Here is a 24196-nt window from a genome sequence, read left to right as displayed (position 1 = left end):
ACCACATACACACACACTCACTATGTACATAAACGGGTAACGGGGGCAGGGATCTTGGGTAAATAGAGGCAGGCGGGCAGGCGCTGGACGCTGGGCTGTCGAGTGTCAGACGTACATACGTACATACATCAATCGCATTCGCTGTCTGTGGTGTACCTACCGACTTGGGTGACGGGTTCGTGGGGGTCATGTATTGTGATGGGAATGTGACGAGACGCTGTCATGCGGCTCTAAAAAAAGAGACAGAATAAGAAAAAAAGCATTTGCCTACTGTGTCGAGCTTGAACCGTTGCGCAGTGAGTGAACAGCACGCACACAGATTGACTCACCGTACGGGGTGACGGCCTCGTCCTTCGATGCATGATGTGCCCCAGGCTGGGGGGAAAAAGGCGCACCTTGCATCCACAGCCTCATACGTAAGGCGGCTCTGCCTGGAGAAGCAGACCGGTCAGTGTTCTTGGGTACGGTGGCTTATTCTCCTGCAGACCTGCCCGGATCCGTGACGATTGCCAGAGAGCGTTGGGACCGAGGAGACATAGACAGGGGCCGCAGCGAATGTTCAAGCAGTAGTCAACATGGTGGAATTGTGTCGGCCATTCTCTACATGTCGTTGAGGCCCTCAAATACAACGCCTTTTAAAAATTCCAGTATGCTTGCCCAGGGATATCAAGCTCACCGACCAGTTTATCCAGACACTTTCTCCATCTATGCCGTTCCGTCTCGTGTATACCCATGAGATTGACCTTTCAAACAAACCTGCCTACCAACGCCTTTACACCATAGACCCAACATGAAACCCGAAACTTGAATAATTGTTCAACATATATCAAACATAGATATGTCTGGTATCGGAGGATCAGAATGGCACAAGGCCGTCCGGTAGAAGCGGGTACTCCTCGCCGTCGATGATCTCGGTGCCGTAGCCCAGGTCCGCCTCGAGGGAGCCGGTCGGGTCCATGCTGTAGTCGTTGCCTAGGACATCCCTCTTCCAGTAGGCGCCGCAGCTGCCGGGCACGTACTTGGCGGCGTCCATGGCGATGGTCATCTTGACCTCGGGGCAGTAGTCCCAGATGTGCTTCCGGAGGCGCGGGCTGCCCCAGATCTGGCTGTGCAGGTACGAGCCGCCGCCACCGGTGTGGTAGCCCATGGGCTCGTAGAAGCCCTCGCGCCAGTCGTCGATGCCCTTGACCAGCTCGCCCGCCTCGGCGGCCTCGAGCGTCGAGTTGTACTGCGCCGTCTCCTTGTCCGACGACAGGTGCGTCGGCTTGCCGGTGTGCATCTCCCCGCTGAAGGTGAGCGACACGGTCGAGTTGGCCATCCGGGCGTTGGGCCGGTGGCCCAGGCGCTCCGTGAGCCAGACGTCCTCGGCCTCAGAGAAGTCGGCGCGGGCCTGGGACCTCAGCACGTCGACGATGGCGCTCACGCGGCGGATGGAGAGGCCGCCGTTGCCGCCGAACCTGGAGCCCGGGTTCCAGGGGGCGCCGATCCAGTCGTAGTCGAGGAAGTCGTTGAGGTTCAGCTGGGAGTTGGCGCACAGGATGGAATCGGTCTGGAAGATGAGCAGCCATTCGGCGGGTGCCAGGACCGTCTCGTACAGCCATAGGGTAGTCAGAAAGCGGGATATCTCCTCCTGAGAGGACACGGACATGTTGGACGGGATGTAGGTCAGGTCGAGCTTGCCGAGGTTGACCTGCTCGCGGATGGCGACAGACTTGTTCAGGTGCTCGACAGACTCGACAGAGCCCATGAAGCGGAAACGCCAGTCAGGAGGCACGACGGATATGAAGTGCAACATGAGAGGGGACAAGATGGGATTGGCGCGGTTCTCGATGAGAAGAGCGACTTTGGACTCGTTAAAGGGTGTCCTCTGCTCAGAGGCGTATTGGAGTGAGACTTTTGGCACGGTGATGTAGTCGTCGAGAGCGACATTTTGCATGAAATCTCTCGAGACGACTGTGGTGATGATACTGCACATCAGGGTTAGACAAGCAGCGTGCGTGCACAAGCTTTGGCGCCCGGTAAAAATTGATACGATGGTGAGAGACTTACAGGAAGGACAAGAGTACAACTACAAAGCGGACGCGCCTCGTCGTCCTTGACCAGATCTTGAATGCTACTCTTTTCATCTTGTCCCAGACCTCGCCAAAATCCACATCGTCCGCATCATACGTCTGCTTGAGCGACATGTTGGGTGAGAATCGAAGAGGGCCAGTTCGGCCACTCTCAAATAGCGGGCGCAATGAGAGGTGAGCAAGATCGTCCACCCCCCTGGTCAAACCCGCGCAACGGTAGATGTGATCGGATGGCACGACTCGTCAGGCCGGGCGCGGGGCCTTTTTGTTAAACACGACAGCCGCTGGGCGAAGTTAAATTGACAGTGACTCTGAGGTCTGAGTCTGACGTGGAGCAATTTCCAAGTCGACACGCCAAAAAGAGGCGCACGTTTCAATGCCAGTGCTGTGCAGGCTGCGGTGGTTAGGGGGCCGCGCAAGCAGCCTATCTATGTCGTCTCGCCACCCCTGCCCCGGCCGTCTAAGTCTAGGTAGGTGGGAGAGCGGGTCCGGACTGACTGGACTGGTCGGCAGACTCGAACGCAGGACTCGTAATCGTCCGTTTTTCTTTTGTTCGATGGATGGGATGATGGCTAACGGCAAGAGTGCGTGCGTGCGTGCGTGCGTGCTGTGTACGTGTATACTGCGTGTGGAAATGAATGACAGCTTTTGATCTTGGTCGAGGACAGGACAGGACAGAACAATGTATGACACGAAAGGACAGTTTTTTTTGGTAGCACGGCAGTGCCGAGAGGCAGAGCAATCAATGTCGAAGCCGAATGTCGTGTCCCGTCGACGGGTTTCAACGTGCAGGTGCTGCTAAATTTGACTTGGAATCATTTCAGACGGCAGGTTTAGGGAGGCAAGTCTGATTCATGGCCATCACGGCGGTGGCAGCAGGGAGGGAGAGGTCCCTGGGGCTCGGGCTGGGTGCAAGGTTATGGCCATGAGAGGAAGACATGGGCAGGGCCATCGAGTACGACCGAAGAGGTACATGGAGTGACTTGGGCACAGCCATTGACCAGTCACAGCCCGCCCTGCGCTGACCCGACGTGGGATGTGATGTGCAGTTGGATACCACGGTTCGGTACTCGAAGGCTGTCGGCCGTCTTGGCATCGAGGAACATTCGACTAGTCAACTGCTGGAATCTGGAGTAACGTATAGTCTAGTTCTGTCTATTGAATTGCATCTCCCTCGATATGAGATGAAGACGACAGCTTGTGAGCTGCTCGCGAGAGGCACGACGTGAATGAAAAAAAAGATGGCGGCTTACTGTACAACAAGAGAGAACGGCTGAGCTGAGCTTACCATCGTGCCATCTAGTCCAACTAGACCATCAGTTCATTCAGCCCGCAGCTTGTCAAGAACACAGCAGATACGGCTCACGGGCTTGGCACGTCAAGTCTCACTCGGGCGTAGACTTGCATTAGGCGTGAAGGTTGAGCGTGGCATGTGAGATTTCTCCCTTTGCGCCACTCTCCGTCTCACTGCTCCGATTGCCCTGAGCCCTCCAGAACGCTGCCTCTCTAGTCCATATTTGAACATAGCTTCAGTTTAGCCAGCCACTCAGCCAGGAAATGATAAGAAGCTACTGGAAGGTGGAGATGATGACAGCATGCTGTGAGCGTATTCAGAGCACGGTTCGAAACAGGTCGGCAGAACCGGAAAGCTTGTTCCGCCCAGCTTGTGGTTCTAGGGAAAAGGGGCCAGACGGCGACGTACATGGATGCACGACATTGGAAATGTCTATTTGGGTCCAGAGCTTGGTACTGGTAAACAAATACCCTTCTCTCGAATGCATGAATGCAAGGGATTCCCATCCCGCCATGGGGAATGCGTGTCCGTGTGTCCGTGTATTTGAGTTTGAATGTGTGTGTGCGCGGGGACCAAAGGGAATGCAGCCCTCCAGCCAAGAGATCTCGCCCACGTTTCCAGGGTCGTCCACCTCGAAGCCCAGGCATTGGGTTCTGGCCGGGGTGCATCCTGCATGTACCTCCAGGTACCCGCACGTCGTCTACATAGAACGCAAGCACACCTTGCGTAATGCTCTTCCCCCCCTTGATTTCATGTGGGAGGCTATCGGGACAGAAGGCCGTCGATCGTCTAACCAAACCCTCCCTTTCCCCCTCTGTCGAATGGCGCCGACTTTAGGATCTTTGTTCGTTTTTTCCCCTGTTCTTTCAGCTGAGATCTAGCTCCATCGTGTTGTGAGTTGTAATGGACAGCTTGACCAGCCCCGTCTAAGTCCTCCCTGCGCATCGCATCGCACAGCAGCAACATCACATCAGCATCGCATCGCACCGCACTGTGACGACTCGAGTGAACAACCTGGCCTGCGTGACACACCACGCCCACTGTCTACGATGCCCATGCGCCGATAATGGTGACGCGCTTTCTTGACGCCTAGATACCACCAGACAAATCTTCTTGGACCATCCTCTCTACTCTCCTTCATCGCTTGCTTTCTCTCATCTCGCCATGGCTGCCACTCCTTCCACTCATTCGCCTGGTGCGCTTGCCTTCACCAAGCCACGACTGCTCTTGGTGGTGTCCCTGGCCTTGACGTGAGTCCAGCAACGCGGCCCTTGCCCATGCACACACAGTTCAGAGACCCCGAGAGCAAGCATATCGGCATCGAGCGAGCCCGGGGAATAGTGTACTGACTTCACCTCTCAGATGGTGGGTAGCCTCGCTCTTACCACATTACAAGCCCATGATCAAGGCCCAAATAAACTCCCGTCTCGAAGAAGCAAGGCAGAGGATACCATCCATAAAGGTTGACTGGACTCCTACCGACGACCCGAGGGCCGCCTACAATGCCTCCAAGGTCGCCCTGATCATCGAGCCGCGGGTCATGCCCCACCTCGTGCCCCAACTGCTACACATGATCGCAGTTGTGCCACCAGACTGGCGTTTCCTATTTATTGGCTCCGATAAGAGCGTCACCCTTTTGGGCAGGAGCACTTCAGTAAAGCACCAGCAGGTCGTCGGCAAGCTAGATCTGATGGTCCTCCCCGAGCCTTGGGATATCTCCTCCAAGGAGATGGTATACCGCACTTTGACGGACATGCGTTTCTACGACGAGTTCTTGCCTGGTGTGGAGTGGATCCTGAAATTCGAGTACGACAGTATCATGTGTGCCAACTCGGAGGTCGGCTTGAACGAGTGGCTCGACTGGCACTGGGCCGGTGCCCCGAGGTACGAGACCACGGAGCCCTGCTGCTCTTCGATTTGCTAACCTTTTGACAGAGCGGAAACTGACCGTTTCGCTGGAAACGGAGGACTGTCTTTGCGTCGTGTGACCGCCATTCGGCAAGTCCTGGGTTTCCAGGCGCGATACAACGACACCGAGCCGGAGGATGAGTGGTTTGGCAAGCGCCTGTACATTATGCCTGGGTTAAAAGTCGCCTCAGGTCTGGAAGGTGCCCTGGCTGTCGAAAACGTCTATATGGAGAAACCTATGGGCTTCCACGTTCAAGAAATGGGCGATAACTTACCTGCCGAGGTTTGGGAGAGCCACGAAAGAAGGAAGAAGATTCTGGAGTACTGCCCTGAGCTACACACCGTCTTGAAAGCCAAGCTGGATCGTGAGAGGTGCGCTGGAGATACCAAGGACGGAGGTGAGTTCTAGATAACAACTGGTCTTTTTTTCAAGGGAATTAGCACTGATATATCTTCAGTCATCCACCCCACACCCGAAGAGAAGGAACAGGAGAGACTTAAGCAGCAGGCCGAACAAGAAGCCAGGAGAAAAGCTCAAGAAGCAGCCTTGAAGAAGTTGCAGGATGAACGCAAGCAGAAAGAGGCCGAAGAAGCGAAGAAGAAGAAGGAAGAGGAGGAAGCGAAGAAGAAAGAGGAAGAAAAGAAGAAGCAGGACGAGGAAGCAGCAAAGAAGAAGGAAGAAGAAACCAAGAAGAAACAACAGGATGAAGAAACGAAGAAGAAACAACAAGAGGAAGCAACAAAGAAACAACAGGAGGAGGAAGCAAAGAAGTTGGCCGGGAGCCCCTTAGCACCAGCACTCACCGCAGACCAAGCTTGGCAATCGACTGGACCACCCGGGGCGAACACTCCCAAGGATCCGCCTATAGCCCCCGAACGCAAGCTAGAGATCCCCGCCGCCGCCAAAGCAGAGGCATCGTCTGCTGAGAAGGACGCAACCGCAGGCCCTGGAGGGCTTGCTCATGACGCCCCCGTGGATATCGCAGTGAACCACCCTGTCGCGGCCAGTCAAGGAGCACCCCCGACGGAAGAAGAGCTGTCCAAGCTATTAGACGGAGTTGACTGATTTAATGCATAATATTGACCACTCCTTCGGTCAGGGCGAGATGGGTTACACACGGGATTGTATTCATGATACCACAGGTTTTCAACAACGGAGCATACTCACAGGTTTGGCGGTACGATGGGCAAATAGAGCGCAAGTCACGGATATCCATGGGAAGCAGACGAAGGCGTTACTTTCAAACATTGGACTTTATATGGTTGGTTCCATTTATAGTCAAACAAATAGGTCAGGGATGGTGGAAACCGCTCGCTCATCATTGCATTAACGATATCTGAGAATGGACTCACAATTGCCGTTCACGATCGCTTTCGAGACTAGCGCAACGCACATGCTGTATTCTATCGTGGCCACAGCATCCGAGAAAACTGAGTAAACCATAGCCACGCTTGTGTCCATCTCACCGGCCGCAATAAAGCATATCATGGAAGTGCGCTGGCAAATGAGTCCTGATATTTCTATCGTATCTGCCCTCTGCGAGGGCGAGGGCGAGGATAGTCTGCGTAGCGTACAGATGGGGTGGGTTTTGTACAAGGCTCTTTTTGCTTAGGTATACAATCAGGAATGAATGAGCCACATCGCCTTACAACCCGCCTTGTTTTTTGTTTTATCCCTAGCTATGCCCTCCAAGAAGAATATATGCCCCCATGCCAAAATAAAGAGTTTAAACGTAACGTAGCGCGTACAACCATTAACAATTCACACATTCCAAGGCAGCTAACCGGCGACAAAGCCGCCCACGACGCCCGCCAGCTCCCCGAACAGGATGCCCTTGAAGATGGTCTCGCCGTACTCCTCGGCCCAGTGCCCGCTCTTCCTGAGCCTGTCCTTCCACGCCTCCTTCTGCTCAGGCTTCAAATTCTCCCAGGTGGTGGTTGTTGGCTCGCCCTCGGCGGCGGCGGCAGTAGTGGTGGTGGTGACCTCGACCTCCTTGCCGTCCACGTCTAGCACGACGACATGCTCGTCGCCCGAGCCGCCCGCCTTCTCGGCGAGGAGCTTTGCCAAGAAGCCGCTGTGCTGAGGCACAGGCCTAGGGGGCACAGCGTGGATAGCGGATGGAAGCCACCTGTGCCCGCCCACGGTCGGTGGCGCGAGGCCCTTGACTTCCAGGATGCCCTGCAGCAGTATGGCCAGCACCAACACGAAGCACGTGATGCCGGCCACCAGTCCCCAGATGGTGGGCCTGCGGCTGCTCATGGCGAGGATGTAGCGCGGCTGGCGAGGGGGCCCGCCGCGGCGCACCGGTGCGGACGGGTCGATGAACTTGCGCAGCGGGAGGCTGTGCACGGTGACGGCGTTGGCGACCGACGTGCTGGCCAGCCTGAGGTGCTGGATGCGGCCCGTGCCGGACTTGGGCGGCGCGAAATGGCTGAAGCTCAGGCTGGTGATCATGGCGGCGTGCACGGCGCGGAGCGTCGTCAGCGGGAGCAGGTTCGCGAGCATGTCGATGTCGCCGATGATCTGGTGGTCCAGCGTGTACAGGTGGATGCCCAGGTCGGTGCCCGTCACCGCGAGCACGAACTGCGCGTCGCCCTGCGGTGCCCCCGGCGCTGAGACCGGGCTGAGGTTGGCGACCGCCAGCCCTGTCGCCTTGAAGCCCTGCCGTTTGGGCAGCTTGGCGTTGACCGAGATGCGCGCGCGCGTGTCCTCCTTGCCGGGCTTCGGCAGCCGGAACCCGTAGATCACCACGCCGCCGGCCTGGGGCAGGTTTCCGACGCCGACAGCGAAGCTTGGGCTCAGATAACGGAGGCAGCGGAGGGCGGGTCGCAGGCCGGAACTGTCGTCGTGGGGGATGGTGTAGATGCGCGTTGGCTCGGTCTTGATCTCGCCGGTTTTGGGCACGTTGACTGAGTAAATGTCGTAGTCGTCGCAGTACAGCACCTGGAACTGGTCCTCGGCCGTCTGTATTACGTCCATGTCGACGGCTTCTTTCGAGGTTTCCAGGACGCCCCTGGGCTTGGGCGCAACGTTGGTACCGGTCGCGACATCGTACAGGGCGATTTGGTGGGTGGTGTTTGCGAATCCTGTGGCCACAGCACCGAGCTGGGTGCAGCCAGCGAAGGGCTGTGAGAGCTTCAGTAGCCGTTGGTATGTGTCGGAGTCCGCGGTCGTAAATAGCTGTGTTCTCGAGAGCTCTGTGATCCTGGCCCCCAGCACAGCCTTGGCCTTAGGTGGCTCAACGCTGAAGACCCGGAAATGCTCGTTCTTCTCTTTCTTCAAGTCGTCCGGGCTTGAGTTGATGCCGGCATATAGCAGGGTGGCCTTGCCCTTGCGCTGGCCGGCGACAAGGTTCGCGACATTGTCCTCGTTGCCACTCAGCGTGACCTCCCCGGCAGGCTCAAGCTTGTCGAGAGACGAGGCATCTAACAGGGTGATCTTGTTTCCGACACCGCTTTTTGTTGCTCCTCCTCCACCACCGACAAATAGGCGATTTGAGTCTTGAGGATCGAAGTCGCATCCGTAGAGGGGATAACCGACGTCTATTGTGGACTCGGGAAAGGGCGCCATGTTGGCGTCGACGGCATAAATGGAGTTGCTCTGGTTCTAAAGATCGATGCGTTCGCGTCTGAGGTATTTCGATGTTTGAGTGGTTGGGAGATGAAGGAGAGGGTTAGGTTGGGCTGAGGTGTCGTCTTCGCTTGGTGTGGTCTGTCGCAAACGTAAGAGACGAATGGATGCCTTCGGGATGAGAAAGAAGCGACAGTCGTGTCGAGAGGTCAACGTAGGATGAATCGCGGCTGTAAAGAAGGAGGAACCCAGCTTGCGGAGGAGGAGAAATGGCAGTGAGGAAGCTAGGGTTGAGTTAAGGAAAAAAAATTCAAGAGTGGCGGCCCGTCATCGTGAATCCGGAAAGGACAGATGACGATGTGTCTGTGAAAGGGGGCTGAATTGAACCTCGGGCGAGGCTGCTACCTTGCCAATCAGTAGTACCAGGACAGGCCGTTCTGGTTCTGGACCCTCCAAAGCTCTGAACCCCTGCGCCGTCGGGTCCCACGGATCGGCAGGGTTCAGGTATGCTACTGCACTGAACCAGTTTGCCGGAAACGGCCTTGCTCTAAAATACCACCAGGCTAATATACCTTGAGTTCCTGCATTTCCAAAGTTGCTTTGTGCTGCGTCCGCTAGGTTCACTTTCGCCTTCCATCGATTTTTGCCTTGCAGTGCTCACTCACAGGATGAAGCTCATGGAGTCCATGAGGAGTCCAAGTCCATTTCACATGCTACCCAGAAAGACGTATGTAACTTGCAGGATTACAAAAGTCGGCCAGTTACTCAGGAGTACGTAGAAAGAGATCAGAAGGACAGATAATACCTACCTAAGTACAGGTAGATACAATCCAACAGGCGAGTTATCCCATAGCACGGTATCACGCAAAATATAGTAGGTTTTCTCACAGGAAATTATCCCACGGGAGGTTATCCACAGGAGGTCATATTATAGGAGGTTGTCGCACAGCAGGTTATTCTGCAAGAAGGAACGCCATGTACTGGTCAACTTATATGCGTCCATTTGTGATCCCTGTGGGCTGTAGACATCATATTGTGTACATATATAGCTTGCCATCAGCTAGCATTGCTCATTATTGTCCAGTCAGTTAGTTCGTAACCTCGTGACATAAGTATTGCAGTTCTCTGTGCATTACACCGCCCAATATCAGCACACCCGACTCATCATCCACCCCTATGATTCCATGTTCAGATGTACACTCTTGATGTTGTAGTAGCTGGACAAGCCTGCCTCGCCAAGTTCCCGCCCAATACCTGACTGCTTTACACCGCCAAACGGTACACGAACGTCCGAGTCGTTGCTGCTGTTAATCCACACCATACCCGCCTCTATCTCGGCAGCGACGCGATGCGCCTTGGTTAGGTTGTGAGTGAACAGTGCTGCGCCCAGTCCATATGTCGTGTCGTTCGCCAACTCGATAGCTTCCGCCTCGTCCTTGAAGCTGATAACAGACACGCAAGGCCCAAAGATCTCCTCCTTGAAGATCCTCATGTCCCGCTTGACATCCGTGAACATGGTGGGGTTGATGAAGAAGCCCTTGCCCTTCTGCGGCGCTGGGTCGCCACCGAGAGCAATAGTGGCGCCCTCGTCCTTTGCGGCCTGGATGTAACGCATGACCTGGTCATACTGCGCCTTCGTCACCTGCGGGCCTTGGAATGTGGTCTCCTCGAAGGGGTCGCCCACGACAGACACCTTCTGCACTGTGGACTTGAACTTCGCGACAAACTCGTTGTAGATCTTCTCATGAACGAGGACTCGGGAAGTCGCGGTGCAGATCTGTCCTTGGTTGGACATAATCCCGATGTGAGACCAGGTGGCAGCGAGGTCCAGGTCAGCATCCTCGAAGACGATCAGCGGCGACTTGCCGCCCGTCTCAAGTGTGATGTTCTTGAGCGTCTCACTCGCCATCTTCATGATGACCTTACCAGTGGCGGTGCTGCCAGTAAACGCGACCTTGTCGACACCCAGGTGCTTGACCAGTGCGGCTCCAGCTTCCTGCATACAAGTCAGCGCCAGGCCAGAGTCAAACAATTAGCAGGGGTGATCTCTTACTCTGCCATGACCGTTTATGACGTTGATTACTCCTGGAGGGAAACCAGCCTCCTTGATAAGCTTACCCATGACCAACATGGACAAAGGCGTCTGCTCAGCCAGCTTGAGCACCACCGTGTTACCGCAGCAGAGCGCTGGGCCCAGCTTCCAGCCAGCCATGGCCAGGGGGAAGTTCCACGGGATGATCTGGCCACAGACACCGAGGGGCTGCTTCAGGGTGTATGCGAACTTGGACGGGCCGACGTCGATGACCTGGCCAAAGTTCTTATCCGCGTAGCCAGCGTAGTACTTGAGGACATTGACAACCTCAGGCAAGTCCTCGTTGAGCGCAGTGATGTAGGGCTTGCCATTGTCAAGAGCCTCGACAGTGGCCAAGATCTCCGCGTTCTTCTCGACCAGGTCGGCCAGCTTGAGCATGAGCTGCCCGCGCTCCGTGCCGCTGAGGCCCTTCCATGAGGGGTGCTTGAAGGCCTTGCGGGCAGCGTCCACAGCGAGGTCAACATCGTCAGCAGTGGCGGCGAAGACCGAGCAGATCTCTTCCTCAGTGCTGCAAGGGTGTTAGCTCTGGGTTGCAGATGTTGCGTTCTTGGCCTGCTCAGTGGGTTTGCTCTTACGAAGGATTTATGGTGGCAATCTTCTGCTCATTGCTCGACTTGACAAACTCTCCGTTTATAAGAAGACCCAATGGCTGCGACCACTTCTTCCCATTGGGGGCAGTGAGTTCGACTTCCATTTTTGGTATTGGTTTTGTATAAGAGGAGAGTGCTCTCGGCGAGGAAGAGAAGGGTATTGAGTAAGAAGATGATAAGGAACGTAATGGGACTTGTCGTGTGCAAACTCTGATGGCACCTGACCTGTAGAATACGGGGACAGCAAACCTGAGGTGAGACGAGGAAGAAGTTGCGAGGAGTGAAGTCGAGAAGAGGGATCTCGAGGGCATCTTGTAGCCCATGATCTACCTTATGTAGGACAATATCTCCTCTCTCGGTGACAAACCCCCCCTCGATGACCCCTCACTCAAACCAAGATAGACTATCTGGGGGAGGTGGCATCCCCGGCATACCCCGTTCGGGTGGTGGGGAATAGGTGCTTAGTACCAGCTGCTAGTCTTGCTGCAGCAGCACATACCATAATGGTATTATTCTTCACCACTGACAGCCAGCCAGTACATAATGGAAATCCTGGGGTTGGCGCTGAGCTGTGTCGTGCAGAGCCTTGCAGCAGCGATGATCGTGTCCGAGCAGCCCGACCTGCGACCAGATATCCGGATGTTTCCCGAAATCATCCACAGTCCACGGTCGACCGGAATGCGGCGCAAAAAAAATATGTCAAGCATCTGCTTGCTGGGCAGCTTTATCGTTATCGTGGGGTCCGCGGGCAGGGCATGATAGGCAAAAATTGGCCATGCAGGTCAAGTTGGTGGCAGGGATCCTGCCGCGTGAATGACTTGTGATATATGACGGTTTTCCTTTGATGCGAAAGAAACCCCAGGGCAGTATTCTTTACTAATCCACGATCCACGGACTCAACGCAAAACTTTTTCTCACCTTCATCTTGGAATTTGAACTGTGCTGCTCAAGAGACGGCCTTTGTAGATTTGCCTAGCACGGACGGACAGGTCCTGTTGGGAGGGTGCAGGGACACCTGGAGAACCTAGGTACTCGGGTACCTAGCTGCCTGCCTGCCTGCTTTGCCTGCCTGCCTGCCAGGGTCCCAACTTCTCTGGCCCCCGCCGGCAGCCAGTATTTCTAAAAATGGCCCCAAGGCAGTAGAATGCCCTTCCGCTTGTGACATAATCTCGCTCGAAACAGCCCACGGGCACCGCCAACGTCATCGCAAATCTAACATCTCCATCCTCATTTTCCAACCATCGGCCCTCTTCAACGGCGCCTTGCCCCCGAATTCAACATATCGACTGTCAACCTCATGGACCGTTCCACAGCCCTCGGTCCTGCATGCTCACGATGATAGTCAGCTCAGCAAACCCGGTCGGGTCCGAGGTCTTTTCTCTGATCGCACTGCTCACCTTTTCCGCCATCACCCTCTTAATACTTCGATACTATCTACCCCTCCGAACGACTCCTGCATTCGTCCTTGTCACCGTTTTCTTCGCAATATGGCTTCCAGCATGTATCGTGCTGCTCGTGCCAATAGACTTGGCCTCGAGCGCAAGGACAGATGACGAGAATACCAGGGGGATTTGGCTTCCACAGAGGGTCATACAGACGTGCTGGCGCATCGCCTACTGGCTCACGTTCACCCTCACATGGTATGGCGATGATTTATGGAGCCCGTTTGCTTGAGGCGACACTAATTACTTGTCCAGGTTCATTCTTCCTGTCCTTGCCGAATACTCCGATGCTGGATACCGAGATCCGAAGGGCAAGCTGATGTATTCTCTGCGGTCGAATGCCCAATACTATGCGATGGTTTTTGGATTTGGAATAATAGCACTGATATACGTCTTTACTTCTTACGGCATACATCTCGACTCTCTGAAGAGTCCGGTCATGGCTCTTGCATACTGCTGGGGCTTGGTCCTGGCAATCTACCTGATGGGCCACGGTCTCGTCAGCATCCCTCGGCGTCTGATACGCAGTTTCAGCATCAGCGGGCAGCTGCGCCAGTTACAGTCTGCGGCGCCCAGGCTATACGAGCAGCTGGAGGAGGCGGAGATGAACCTCGAGGATCTCGAGATACAGGTGGCTGAGTTGTGTCGGCGCAAAACGGGATCGGCCATCAACTTTCAAGACTGGATCGAGGAACTCATGGATTCTACCAACCTCCCGGAGGAGCAACCGAGATCAACATCCGCGGTGGGCTCTGGCGACGCTCGGCGCGTCCCCACGGTCATCACGGAGAAGTACATGGCGGAGCTGACGCGAGAGCTTACCCGCGCCAGGCACACCCGCTCCAGATATGCCAACGAATGGAATCGTTTGCTTCGGAAGGCCGCGGAGACTCGGGCTATTCTTGATTCTGGCGGGTCGAAGAAGCTTGAATTCGGAGGCACCGCGCCGCATGCCTCTTGGTGGGAGCGCATAACGGTTCTCACCCCCTACACGAGACACGTGCTCCATTTCCATGTAATGCCGCACGTGAGGCTTTTTTTCGGTGGGCTTCTAGCTGTGGCATCGATTTTCATTGTCTGGTCCGAGATCGTCAAGGTCGGCCCAGCCGCGCTTGCCAATCTGTCCATCATTCGTCTGACCGTGGTTCATCACTGGACTGGTGAGAAGGGGCAAGTCGGATTTGCCGGCCAAATGATCGCAGCGTTTTGGATCTCCTACATGTGTGCTGCTGCCTTGATCTCCATCACTGAGGTCAAGGTATGGCGCGGCCGCGCGTTGGTCTATCGCAATACTTCCCATGAATCGGCCTTGTGGTATTCATCATACGTGGCCCGTCTCAGTGTCCCGCTTTCGTACAACTTCATCTCGTTCCTATCCAAGGATGTCTACGAGAAGACACGGTTTTACGACTTCCTCGGCCGACTCATCGATCTGACGGCATTGGGTAGCTGGTTCAACCGCTTATTCCCACTGTTCATCCTCTTGCCGATAGGCGCCACCTTGTTTGGTCTTTACGGCAAAGTGAAGCGCACTATCGGTCTGGCCGACATCATCGACGACGATGACGAAGAAAACGAGATTGGCTACGGCACCGGATCGTGGCGGGAAGGTCGTGACCTCATCGAACGGGAGCTCAATGGAACGTCGATTACCAGGTCAAGGGACGCTGCAGGGCCGGGAGGTATCGCTAACGGCGGTTCAGCCACGAGGGCCACACCCGTGCGCTCCATTCCTGGCCCGTCAGGCCGACCTGGCGGCCCGACAACCCCGCTGGGGACGTCGCCTAACATCGGCAGGGTGGACTCCCCTGCCACAGCCGCTAGCTCGAGGCGGATCGGACAGAGACCGCACGCGAGACTAGGCGATGGCGAGGACGAGGACGACAACTTCTTCTCGCAGCTCGGCACGCGCATCAAGAACACGGTTGACACAATGGACACGCCCAACTGGTTCCAGGAGATTGTCAAGAAGCCGAAATGGATGGGCGGAGATGATGATGAGGGCGGGCGAGGGTCTGGTTCAGGCAGTAATAACACTGATATACGGCGCTGGTTTGGTGGTGGCGGTGACGGACGGATCAGGTTGTAATTTGGGGTGACAGGCTCACAGGTCAGCATAGTATGGCGTTCTGGATAGGTACAATACCACTGGCATGGAATGCCGAGGCAGCTTATAACAATATGTAGCGGGATCATTGTACTTTTCGCTCTAATACACTATTCTATATCATTATTTGAGAGTGCTGATGGAAAGCTTAAGGTGTCGTTGACCGGGTCAAGGGTTACAGGCTAAACTCAGGGTTCGAGGGAGCAACTTGATCCTCAGCCTCTGATACACGGTCACGAGTGGATCTGGAGAGAGTTGGTAACGACTACAGATAAGTCGGCAACAATTCACACAATATCTCTCTGGTGATGTGTTCACGATGACTTCATCTGAGCTATTGGCTGCTGTGACTGGCCATTTCCAAAGTGTGCTTTCTTGTGCGGGCAGTCGCGCAGCGGAGAGGTTGATCCGACATGCCTGCCTACCCACGCCCACGCCCACGCAGGCGTGTGCCCAAACAAGATTATTCATTCCTCTGGTTTGACAGGCACAGCTCGAAAACCTTCACACAACAAGATCTACTTGAGACGGCCTGCATCACATAGCTCCCCAGAAAGTGCATCCCTTCAAGGTTCGCACCGGCATTGGCGATTTTCATCCTAAGTCCCGGATGCGACCTCAGAGCGCCACTCGCTCTCTCCGGCTGCGACAACTCTGACCTCCACTGTCTGTGTGCGCACAAGGTTTTGGCAATCATCGCATGGGGAACCACCCAAGCCCTCGTCAAAAAAAACCAGCGATCCAACCTCGAGACTCAGCCGTGCCTGACGGCTGTGCGACCTTTCAAAAGATTCATCACCCTCGCGATCCTGACTCCCTGTGGACGGGCTCGTCACACCAGGGCAACAGCTCAAGGCACATTGGAGCTCGTACCCGTACCGGCAAGACTCAACTTTGTTGTCCCCGTCTCGCAAAATGTCTGGTCACAACCAGCCAACCGCCTCAGAAGCGCCAGATTCCAAGATTAATGTCGAGGATGGGCGGAATTACTGGCAAAGTAAGGTTTGAGTGGCGTTCCCGTCTATGCTCTATTTTCTTGCCCCTCCTGGATCCTACCCTTGCCCTCCCTCCCCTCCCCCCCTTTCTCCTCAGTGTCACACGTGCTCTGCATTACCTGCAAGCGATTGAAACAGATTAGCTGACGCGGTGTCATTCGCGGACGCGCAGATGTCGATGCCGACGTCAACGGCATGTTAGGGGGGTTTCCCTATGTGTCGCGGGTGGACTTACAAGGGTCTCGAAACTTTCTTGCTAAGTTTGGCATCGGGACCAAGGACGGTCAGCGCACTGTCGCCGCTGCTCTTGAGGGCGGAGCAGGGTGAGTGATTGACTTTCGCCTCCCCCTCTCGTCACGCCCCGAGAGCTCATGCGCCGAGACTCTCATGTTGGAGTCGAAGCTGTGCTCTTGGGCTTCCCGCATGTCTTCTTCCCCACACTCCCGAGCATCTCTTGCTTGACTGCCAGCTAAGACTTCTGCTCGTTTCTTCCGGCTTTCAGGATAGGCAGGATCACCGAGGGACTATTGCTCAGCATAGCACAAGAAGTGGATGTCGTTGAGCCAATAGCCAAATTTACAGAGGCTCTTTCAAAGAAGAGTGGCGTCCGCCAGGTCTTCAATGTCGGCTTGGAGGAATGGCGACCCGATGTGGGTGTCAAATACGACCTCGTATGGAACCAATGGTGTGTGGGTCATCTGAAAGATGAACAGCTGGTCCAATACCTGGAGACATGCAAAACAGTCCTGACCCCTGATGACGGGCTCATCGTGGTCAAGGAGAACATTAGCACCAGTGGTGTCGACCTATTCGACGACCAGGACAGCAGCGTTACGAGGTAAGTTTGACATCACTCTCGGTTGCATCCGGTCCAAAATATACCCAGGCGCTGGGCACCTCCTGACATGCCTATCGCGAACAGGACCGACAAGAAGTTTCAGGACATCTTCAAGGATGCTGGGCTCAGACTCGTTAAAGCGGAGACCCAACGTGGATTTCCAAAGGAGCTCTTCCCAGTGAGAATCTATGCTCTGAAGCCATGAGAATAGGACTGTGGCCGTGTCTGCGCAGGATTACATCCAATTACCATGTAGCAGTCCATATTCTCGGAGCTGTTCCGGTCAATAAATGCGGGTTGGAGACAAGTCCGTCCCAGCTCGGGCTCCGTGTCAACTTAAAGCAAGGACCCCGACAAGCTTTCTTTGTCTGAGTGGTCACCCAAATGCATGGTACCCCGAAACTACGCTGGAAGTTTCAATATGCCCCTGTCAACGGCCACCGAGGTGTCATTCAGGGCCTTTCCCCTCGTGCTTATCGACAGCAGGTATATGTGACATTCGGCAGAAACTCTCGGTCATTGGAGCAGGTACTGAGTACTCGTGCAACTTGAACCCTAATTCTTTGTTGCTTTGGTCGGATTCGCCTCTACGACGGCGGAAAATTCAATCTCTGCCCGAGCAGCGGCAAGATACATCAATAGGTGGGATCAGACAGACAGACAGACACACAGACAGGTAGCTATGTCCTGACGGATTTAAAGTGACAGAGTTGCGTCCGACCAAGTGTGCCTGCCATCCCGTCGAGCGCAAATACGACCTCATGCCAGTAGCCAGCATGAAATTCATCCCCGCTTTGTTTCCAAAAATCAGGATCAAAACATCTCTCGGGCCCAGGTCTGGAGGCGTCCCAGAAAGCAAGCCCATCTCTGAACGAACTATACGCGGACGGGCACCCAGGGCATCCTATTGGCGTACCAAATTTGGCACAAATCAGGTACGAACGCAGAGGCGCCCGTCCGCATATGCTGGGTCGGGCCTGAGATCGGAAAGCTCGGTCCGAGAGGGCAAGCTTTCAGCCTTTCCGCCCCGCCGCCCGAGGCGAGACGTCTCCGGCCCATGGTGCGGCCGTTGAGAGTGGCAGATAGATTGGGCGGACCGATTGATGGCCGCATGGGAAAAAGTGTCTTTTAATTATTAATAGGCGCGCGGCAGGGGGGAGCTGTGCGGCAGCATGCGGGAGTGTTTCGATAGTTCGCGATGCTAATAGAACCGAAGTTGAGCCCCCCCGGGACCCCGGCGGGCAATTTTATCTAGGTGAGACGCGCCAGTCTGGGGTTGCAAGCACTGGGGTTAGGCTTTGACGGTGGAAGGTTCCTGGACCTCTACGATCCTCATGTACGCACACCTTTAGAGTATCCAGGTCGGGAGTTTATCTGGGGCACGAGTCTATCTGCTGGGCGAGGCCAACACCGCGCTGATTCCCGCAGCCCCCCAGCTCCAAGCTTCCTAGAGCGAGCGCTGAGCCTGTAACCCGCGCGGCTTCTTCCTTCAGCCTCGTCCTGGCCGCCCTCGACATCCTTGACGTTCGGCAGCAGCCCCATGAGGCTCCCCGCCACCGCCCTGTTTTCCACCCTGTCTTTTCAACACCCGCTTGGATATCCAGATCATCTCACCGTACGTGATCTACCACGGCTGAGCGCTGACCGGTTCGCTTCGGCAACCCCGGGGCGCACCACAGGGGGCAGGGATGACAGCAGCAGCCGCGCTGCGCCGCCGTCGTGGACGAACGATCTGCCGATGTTCCTGCTGCTGGTGGAGACCGTAGGGCTGGAGGGCTGCTGCGCTGTGACAGCTCCCGGGCTTGCAAGGCCGGCCGGGGTATTATACAGTAGTGCCCGTTTCAGGTGGTTGACTCGCGGGAGGGGACGAAGGTGTGCTGCATAAGCCTCCGCTGTCAATCATCACGCAAGGGGAGGTGGGCCATCCGTGGTCGAGGCCGCGCAGGCGGAGCTTTGCGTTTTGCCGGCGCCCGAGACCGACTTTTTTGGGCGTCGTGCAGGAAAAGCAGCCTCACGAGGGCTGTTTGTTTACTGTCGCAGTTGACAACCCCCTATGGTGGTCAGGCAGGCATGGATGATACCAACCAGGGGGTTCGTGGTGTTGCAGAAGCACCACGGCCCTCGTCCGCATGCTGGGAAGCGATGCGAGATATCGCTGCTTGGCTGTTCCTTCGTAGCTGAATCTGGCCATATTCGGCGTGACACGATTCGGGATAACTCCTGAGGGGAAGGTAGTGATGTGCTCTGGACCCCTTGGTTCCAAGGAAATCGGCCCAGGTGGCTACCCCGTAACTTTCGGTTAGGTCTTTTCAGCTCGCGCAAAGACGCGCGCCGCGGCGGTTACCGCGATGTTTGGATTCTCAACATCGTGTTGCGCCTCCTGCCCTGCGACATGCCGCGGCTCAACGGTCTTGGTTCGACTGCAAAGGTCGCACTGTTGAGCTCTGGTTTATCCGAAGAACCTGGATCGCCGTCTAGCGCCCCTGGTTCATGGTTCCCGTCGTGTGATTTGCACGCCCTTTTTCTGGGATGTTCCTCGTCACTGGACTCTGAGCCGGTCACATAATCGATGTCGCTTTCTGGATCTCGTGAACTCTCTTGTGTGATGATCGTCGCGCTTGCAGTAGTGTCGATGATACTCGACGTCAAAATACTATGCGTCGGAGAAAGTCCTATGTGGTGGAGGAGCCTCTGGACTAGGGCTGGACTCGTGGTCGCTATGACCATCTTCTGAGCTTATACCATTCTCATCGTACGATGGACCGAGACTCACTGCCTTCCTCGGCGTCCACGCGTGCCCCCATTCCCTGATTTGCGGTGCGTATCTTGGTCCCATGATGTCCCTGGCTGGTCTTGTCCATGCCGTTGGCTCTTTCATCTCCCAACCAACCCACGAGCCCACGTTCTCACGCTTGGTTCTTTGGCGGTTTCATCGAAGGCTGCCCGCTGCCTGCTGCCCTGTCCTCGCTCTCCTGACAAGCTTGTAATGGATAGCTTCGATCCGGTCGGCCTCATCACACAAAGCCCCCATCCTCTCCACCATGCGAGACTGACTGAACAGGGCGCTCCCAGACCACTCCTCGAGGGGCCAGATCATGCGCGATGTCATCGGAGTTGGCTCTGTGCGCACATCAATGGCATGCCAGATAGAGTGCGCCATGACAGATCTAGAGCCTGGCAGATTCCCGAGACATACCAACAGGTTGCAACCTGAGACTCTTTCTCATGGCCCTTCCCCCTAACTGTCACATCAACCACCATCTGCTGAGCGCCCAGTCACTTCTCTAAATATCCCTGGCCTTCAATGCGGTGGCGACTTCCTAGCAGGACTCCCCTCAGCTGGACCGCAATGCTCTCGTCTTGGAATCCTCCCAGTCTGAGCTGCTTGGCCCTGCCTTTCATCTGAGGGCAAAGCCATCAGCGCGGACGCAATTTGATTCAAGCTCGAAACTGCTTGCGCCAGCAGCGGAAAGACCGCATGTTGAGGACGGACTCAATGCCCAGACGTCGCGCAGCCTCTGCAGCGCGCTCTTTCCGTTCCGCCTCCAGCAGCCTGGACATAATGGTCGGTGCCGGACACGGACATGAGGCGGCTAGCTGTCTGCTGGCTGTGGAGGCGCAAACTTCGAGTCTCCGTATGGCTTGTGATACTCGGCCGCGGTGCCCTTAGCAAACCACCCCTCTTAGACCTCTCCAAGATCTTGGCCTTTGTATGGCCCAGTCCGGCGGCTTTAGACCTGCTCTTCCCCTTAGCAACAGCGGCATCGCCTTGCTCTTGGATGGATCTTTCCTCAGAACGATTAATATCGCTGTCAAGACGAGCAATACCGCCGCTAGCGGCAGTTTGGTTCACGATAGGAGCAGGCTGGCGATAGCCACTCTGTCGGACTACCCCTTGAAGCTTGCTCACGCCTGTGCTGAATGAATGACCGCTGTAGGCAAGATAGTGCCTATGGTTGAGTATCGCTGCGATTCTGGTGCGATTACGACAAGAGGTCGTCGCCGTCGTCATCCCAGTCCACATAAGACTGAAGGCGAACGTCTGACGTGACGTGACGGAGTCGGATTGAGATCCGGCTGGAATCAATGCACGAACGCCGGTTGGTGCCCTGACCCTAAATCCCCAGACCCTCCCCCGCATGGACTGGCTGGCTGGAAGGCATTGTCATCCATCCATGGATGATCCTCGATATCTTCTCTAGTCCTGAACCTGATCTACAAGTGCCGATGGGGAGCCTAGTTGCATGAATGCTTGATTCTCATCCGGCTTGGGAGACAGATATAGCCATGGTCTCGCTGGCTTGCAAGGGAATGGGATTCTAGTATATCAATCTTGGCTAAAGGGCATCAACCCAGTCAACGCACGAAATGCGCTGCCCAGAATGCATGGACACTTGTTACTGCCGCACAGGTATGCGTTCCGTCCCAACCTTTCTCAGATCAGGCAGATCAGGCAGATCAGGCACCAAGCTTGAACTTGAATGGCTCGAGGCCAGTGGTCCCGACATCCACCTTGAAGAGTGCTCCTCCCAGCTCCTTGCTCCTGCCCTCGCCCTCATCGTCATTCGCTGTCGTGATGTAGAGCTCCGACCCCACAAACTCGCAGCACGTGATGTTCTTGGTCGGCAGGTTGATCTGACCGATGAGCTTCCCCTCCGGCGAGAGCTTCAGGACTCGGCTCTCCCCATACACCGTGTGCCACATGTTACCATCCTTGTCCACGCGGTGGCCATCGGGCCCGCCCGACCCTTCATGTGCGTAGAAAATTCGATGGCCTGACACGCTGCCATCGGTCGTGTCATAGTCGTAAGCATAGACCTTCCCGGCGTTGGAGTGCGTATAATACAGCGTCTTATTATCGGGAGACCAGCTAATGCTGTTTGGGATCATAAGATCCGGCACAATCTTCTTGGTTTGCGATGGCTTTCCCCTCCCATCAAAGAGGTAAAGGCCGCCTGTCAAGTCAGTCCGAGGGTTCTCAGCAGCGAACTGGTTGCAACTATCACGTCTCGGCGAGTACGGGTTCATGGATTGTTGTGGGTGCCGGACCGTCTGTGCACGTGTTTCTCGGTCCCGAGGGAAATCAAAGTTCAGAGGGTATTGGTCGGCATAATGATGACTTACCTTCAGTCTGAAATTCGCCCTTATTGAAATCAGTCATGTTGCCCAGCCAGAAGCGGCCATGGGGATCGACTGCGCCATCGTTGCTCCTCAGGCGCTCATTGTCCTGTCCATCGGCTGAACTGAATCTGGCGATGTACTCATATTTGCCCGTCTTGCGGTCAAGCAAGGCGATACCGTACTTGATGCCGACAAGTATCTTTTCCTGGGGGTCAACCCCCTCCACATCCGCCGTGACACCCACGGGCGTGTCCAGCTGGATGGTCCTGACCGACTCTGGCCCATCGGTGAGAGACACCGTGTGCACACGCTGGTTGATAATGTCCACCCAGCGCAAGGTGTTGGTTGCCTTCTCATAGTAGGGACCTTCTCCAAGCTTGCAGTGAATGTTGAGATACGGTTCATCAACCGTCCACTGCTGAAAGTTTTCGGCTGCCATCTTGTCTCACAAGCTTGGTAGTCACACTGACCAGGGATGCTCGACCTTTGAAGTCCAGGCGAGTCCTGTCACAAGACGACAGATGAAGCGTCTGTGTCCGCGTCGGTGTTGCCGCAGCTGCTCAAGGCCGTGAGAGGATCCACGGCAGATGTCAGTCTGACGCCGTGTCACAATCGATCGGCTGCCCGGTGAGAGGTCTTAGAGCTGCTACCTGGCCCCTTCGTACCCCGATTCTGTGCTCTGTCGTAGATCGGTCAAGTCGGCTCAGCACCCGACTTGTACACAGCTGGATCCTGATCCTCAACAATAGAGTGAAACCTTGCCAGTGCGATTCCGGCGACAGTGCAACTTCAGGTTGCTTGCTGGAAACTAGGCCAAGATCTCTTTGGAGACGTTGGGGTTCTTTAAGATCGTTCAAATTGACACTTGGCGGATGAGAATCACCGATTTTCAGCGATGCGAAGCCTGGAGTTTATATGCAGCCCAGCCGTTCCATTTACATCTGGAGACGCGGGGCGGAATTGCGGAGTTGAGGCTTCTGCCACGTTGCTGCAGCCGGCGGCTGATTGTGTCGACGCGGGAGGCGGGCCTTATTTCCGTATCTTCACGGGGACCCGCCATCCGAGGATATCTAGCTGCAACGGACCCGGAGACGGAACGACGAGCTGCTGCTGCCTCCCGGGGTGACCATTGACGCCCACTCAACATCTTGGACAATCCCTCTCAGCTCACGATACCCTCATTGATAATGTTCCGTTTAGTACGCCCGCGAATTTCTGCTAGTGTCTTCTTCTGTTCGCTGGGTTCCCTTGTGACAAGACGAATGCCTAGTGCATCAGCACCATGCAGCTCATCTTAGTCAACCCACCCGTTGTGGGCGTAGCCGCTGCCGTACCCGAACACAATGATGATCACCTCATGATGAATTGTGCGCCTTACGCATTCGGGCATCGATGGCGGCTATGGTTGGCCTCCCGGGGAATAACGTGCGACTACATCGGAGACGTTCTCTCGAAATAGAAATCAATCAAATGTCAGCCCATTTCCAGTTTGATGAGGCTACTGTCAGGTTACGTATTAGTCCCTCCACCAGAGTTCGTGACAGCGATGTCGTCCACCGCTAGCGGCACAGTGCCTGGGCATCGTGATGTTGCAGTGAGTTCAGTCACCGTGTGAACAGCCAGGGGCCGGGAGAGTAAGCAACGCAGGGTATCGCGCTACCTGAGACCATGTTGGATCCCTTGCGCTAAAGATCTGACCGGCGCGTGGCTTGTTGTTGCCTTTCATACCTGCAGTTCTTACCCAGTAGCAGCCTCGGGTGGTCGACGGGGAAGCAACACGACACAAAGAAACATAACTCGAGAAAAGAAACCATTTGACAAGGTCCAGATCCCTTCGCTTGCGTGGATCTTGGCCCCGCCTCTATTCGGGCTCGCGTGAAAGTATACCGTGTTATACAGTGTCTCCATCCATGAACATTAAACTGTGAGCATTCCTCTCTTGGGTGATATCACCCAGCCGCCAGTCGCCGACGGTACAACTGGAAGAAGCATCGGCTTGATGCTTAGAGCCGCCCGGAGCGCATGCAGATTGCCGATCAGCATCAGTTTCTCGACATCGCCTTACTCGCATGGGAAAACCAGCCCGAAATGTCATTCCCTTCCTGTCATAAAGTCTTGCGCTTCTTTGCTTGATGCGGAGGAGGCAGGCCGGATGCACGCAGGCAG

General features: G+C 55.5%; 7 protein-coding genes across 7 annotated transcripts; 3 read left to right on the top strand and 4 right to left on the bottom strand.

The window, feature by feature from the left end:
- Positions 1–856: 856 nt before the first annotated feature.
- On the bottom strand, positions 857–2186 carry J7T55_007430 (uncharacterized protein; the record flags this gene model as incomplete). Its single annotated transcript, XM_053144191.1, has 2 exons — positions 857–1967; positions 2050–2186. 2 exons carry the CDS (start codon positions 2184–2186, stop codon positions 857–859), a joined length of 1248 nt encoding a protein of 415 aa, XP_052993120.1.
- A 2344-nt stretch (positions 2187–4530) lies between these two features.
- On the top strand, positions 4531–6340 carry J7T55_007429 (uncharacterized protein; the record flags this gene model as incomplete). The annotated part of the gene is made up of 4 exons (XM_053144190.1): positions 4531–4616; positions 4729–5250; positions 5302–5672; positions 5733–6340. 4 exons carry the CDS (start codon positions 4531–4533, stop codon positions 6338–6340), a joined length of 1587 nt encoding a protein of 528 aa, XP_052993119.1.
- A 714-nt stretch (positions 6341–7054) lies between these two features.
- On the bottom strand, positions 7055–8845 carry J7T55_007428 (uncharacterized protein; the record flags this gene model as incomplete). The annotated part of the gene is made up of 1 exon (XM_053144189.1): positions 7055–8845. The coding sequence occupies one exon, from the start codon at positions 8843–8845 to the stop codon at positions 7055–7057; it is 1791 nt and encodes a 596-aa protein (XP_052993118.1).
- A 1174-nt stretch (positions 8846–10019) lies between these two features.
- Positions 10020–11631, bottom strand: J7T55_007427 (aldehyde dehydrogenase; the record flags this gene model as incomplete). Its single annotated transcript, XM_053144188.1, has 3 exons — positions 10020–10841; positions 10899–11445; positions 11513–11631. The coding sequence occupies 3 exons, from the start codon at positions 11629–11631 to the stop codon at positions 10020–10022; spliced, it is 1488 nt and encodes a 495-aa protein (XP_052993117.1).
- Positions 11632–12862: 1231 nt separating this feature from the next.
- J7T55_007426 (uncharacterized protein) lies at positions 12863–15058 on the top strand (the record flags this gene model as incomplete). The annotated part of the gene is made up of 2 exons (XM_053144187.1): positions 12863–13167; positions 13225–15058. 2 exons carry the CDS (start codon positions 12863–12865, stop codon positions 15056–15058), a joined length of 2139 nt encoding a protein of 712 aa, XP_052993116.1.
- A 933-nt stretch (positions 15059–15991) lies between these two features.
- On the top strand, positions 15992–17114 carry J7T55_007425 (uncharacterized protein; the record flags this gene model as incomplete). The annotated part of the gene is made up of 4 exons (XM_053144186.1): positions 15992–16073; positions 16244–16394; positions 16574–16909; positions 16994–17114. The coding sequence occupies 4 exons, from the start codon at positions 15992–15994 to the stop codon at positions 17112–17114; spliced, it is 690 nt and encodes a 229-aa protein (XP_052993115.1).
- A 4253-nt stretch (positions 17115–21367) lies between these two features.
- J7T55_007424 (regucalcin) lies at positions 21368–22469 on the bottom strand (the record flags this gene model as incomplete). Its single annotated transcript, XM_053144185.1, has 2 exons — positions 21368–21864; positions 22034–22469. The coding sequence occupies 2 exons, from the start codon at positions 22467–22469 to the stop codon at positions 21368–21370; spliced, it is 933 nt and encodes a 310-aa protein (XP_052993114.1).
- Between the last annotated feature and the right edge of the window lie 1727 nt (positions 22470–24196).

Source organism: Diaporthe amygdali (genome assembly GCF_026229845.1).
Source record: "Diaporthe amygdali strain CAA958 chromosome Unknown NODE_16_length_960263_cov_65_539585, whole genome shotgun sequence".
In the NCBI taxonomy this organism is placed as follows: Eukaryota; Fungi; Ascomycota; class Sordariomycetes; order Diaporthales; family Diaporthaceae; genus Diaporthe; species Diaporthe amygdali.
This window is presented reverse-complemented; position numbering and strand designations above follow the sequence as displayed.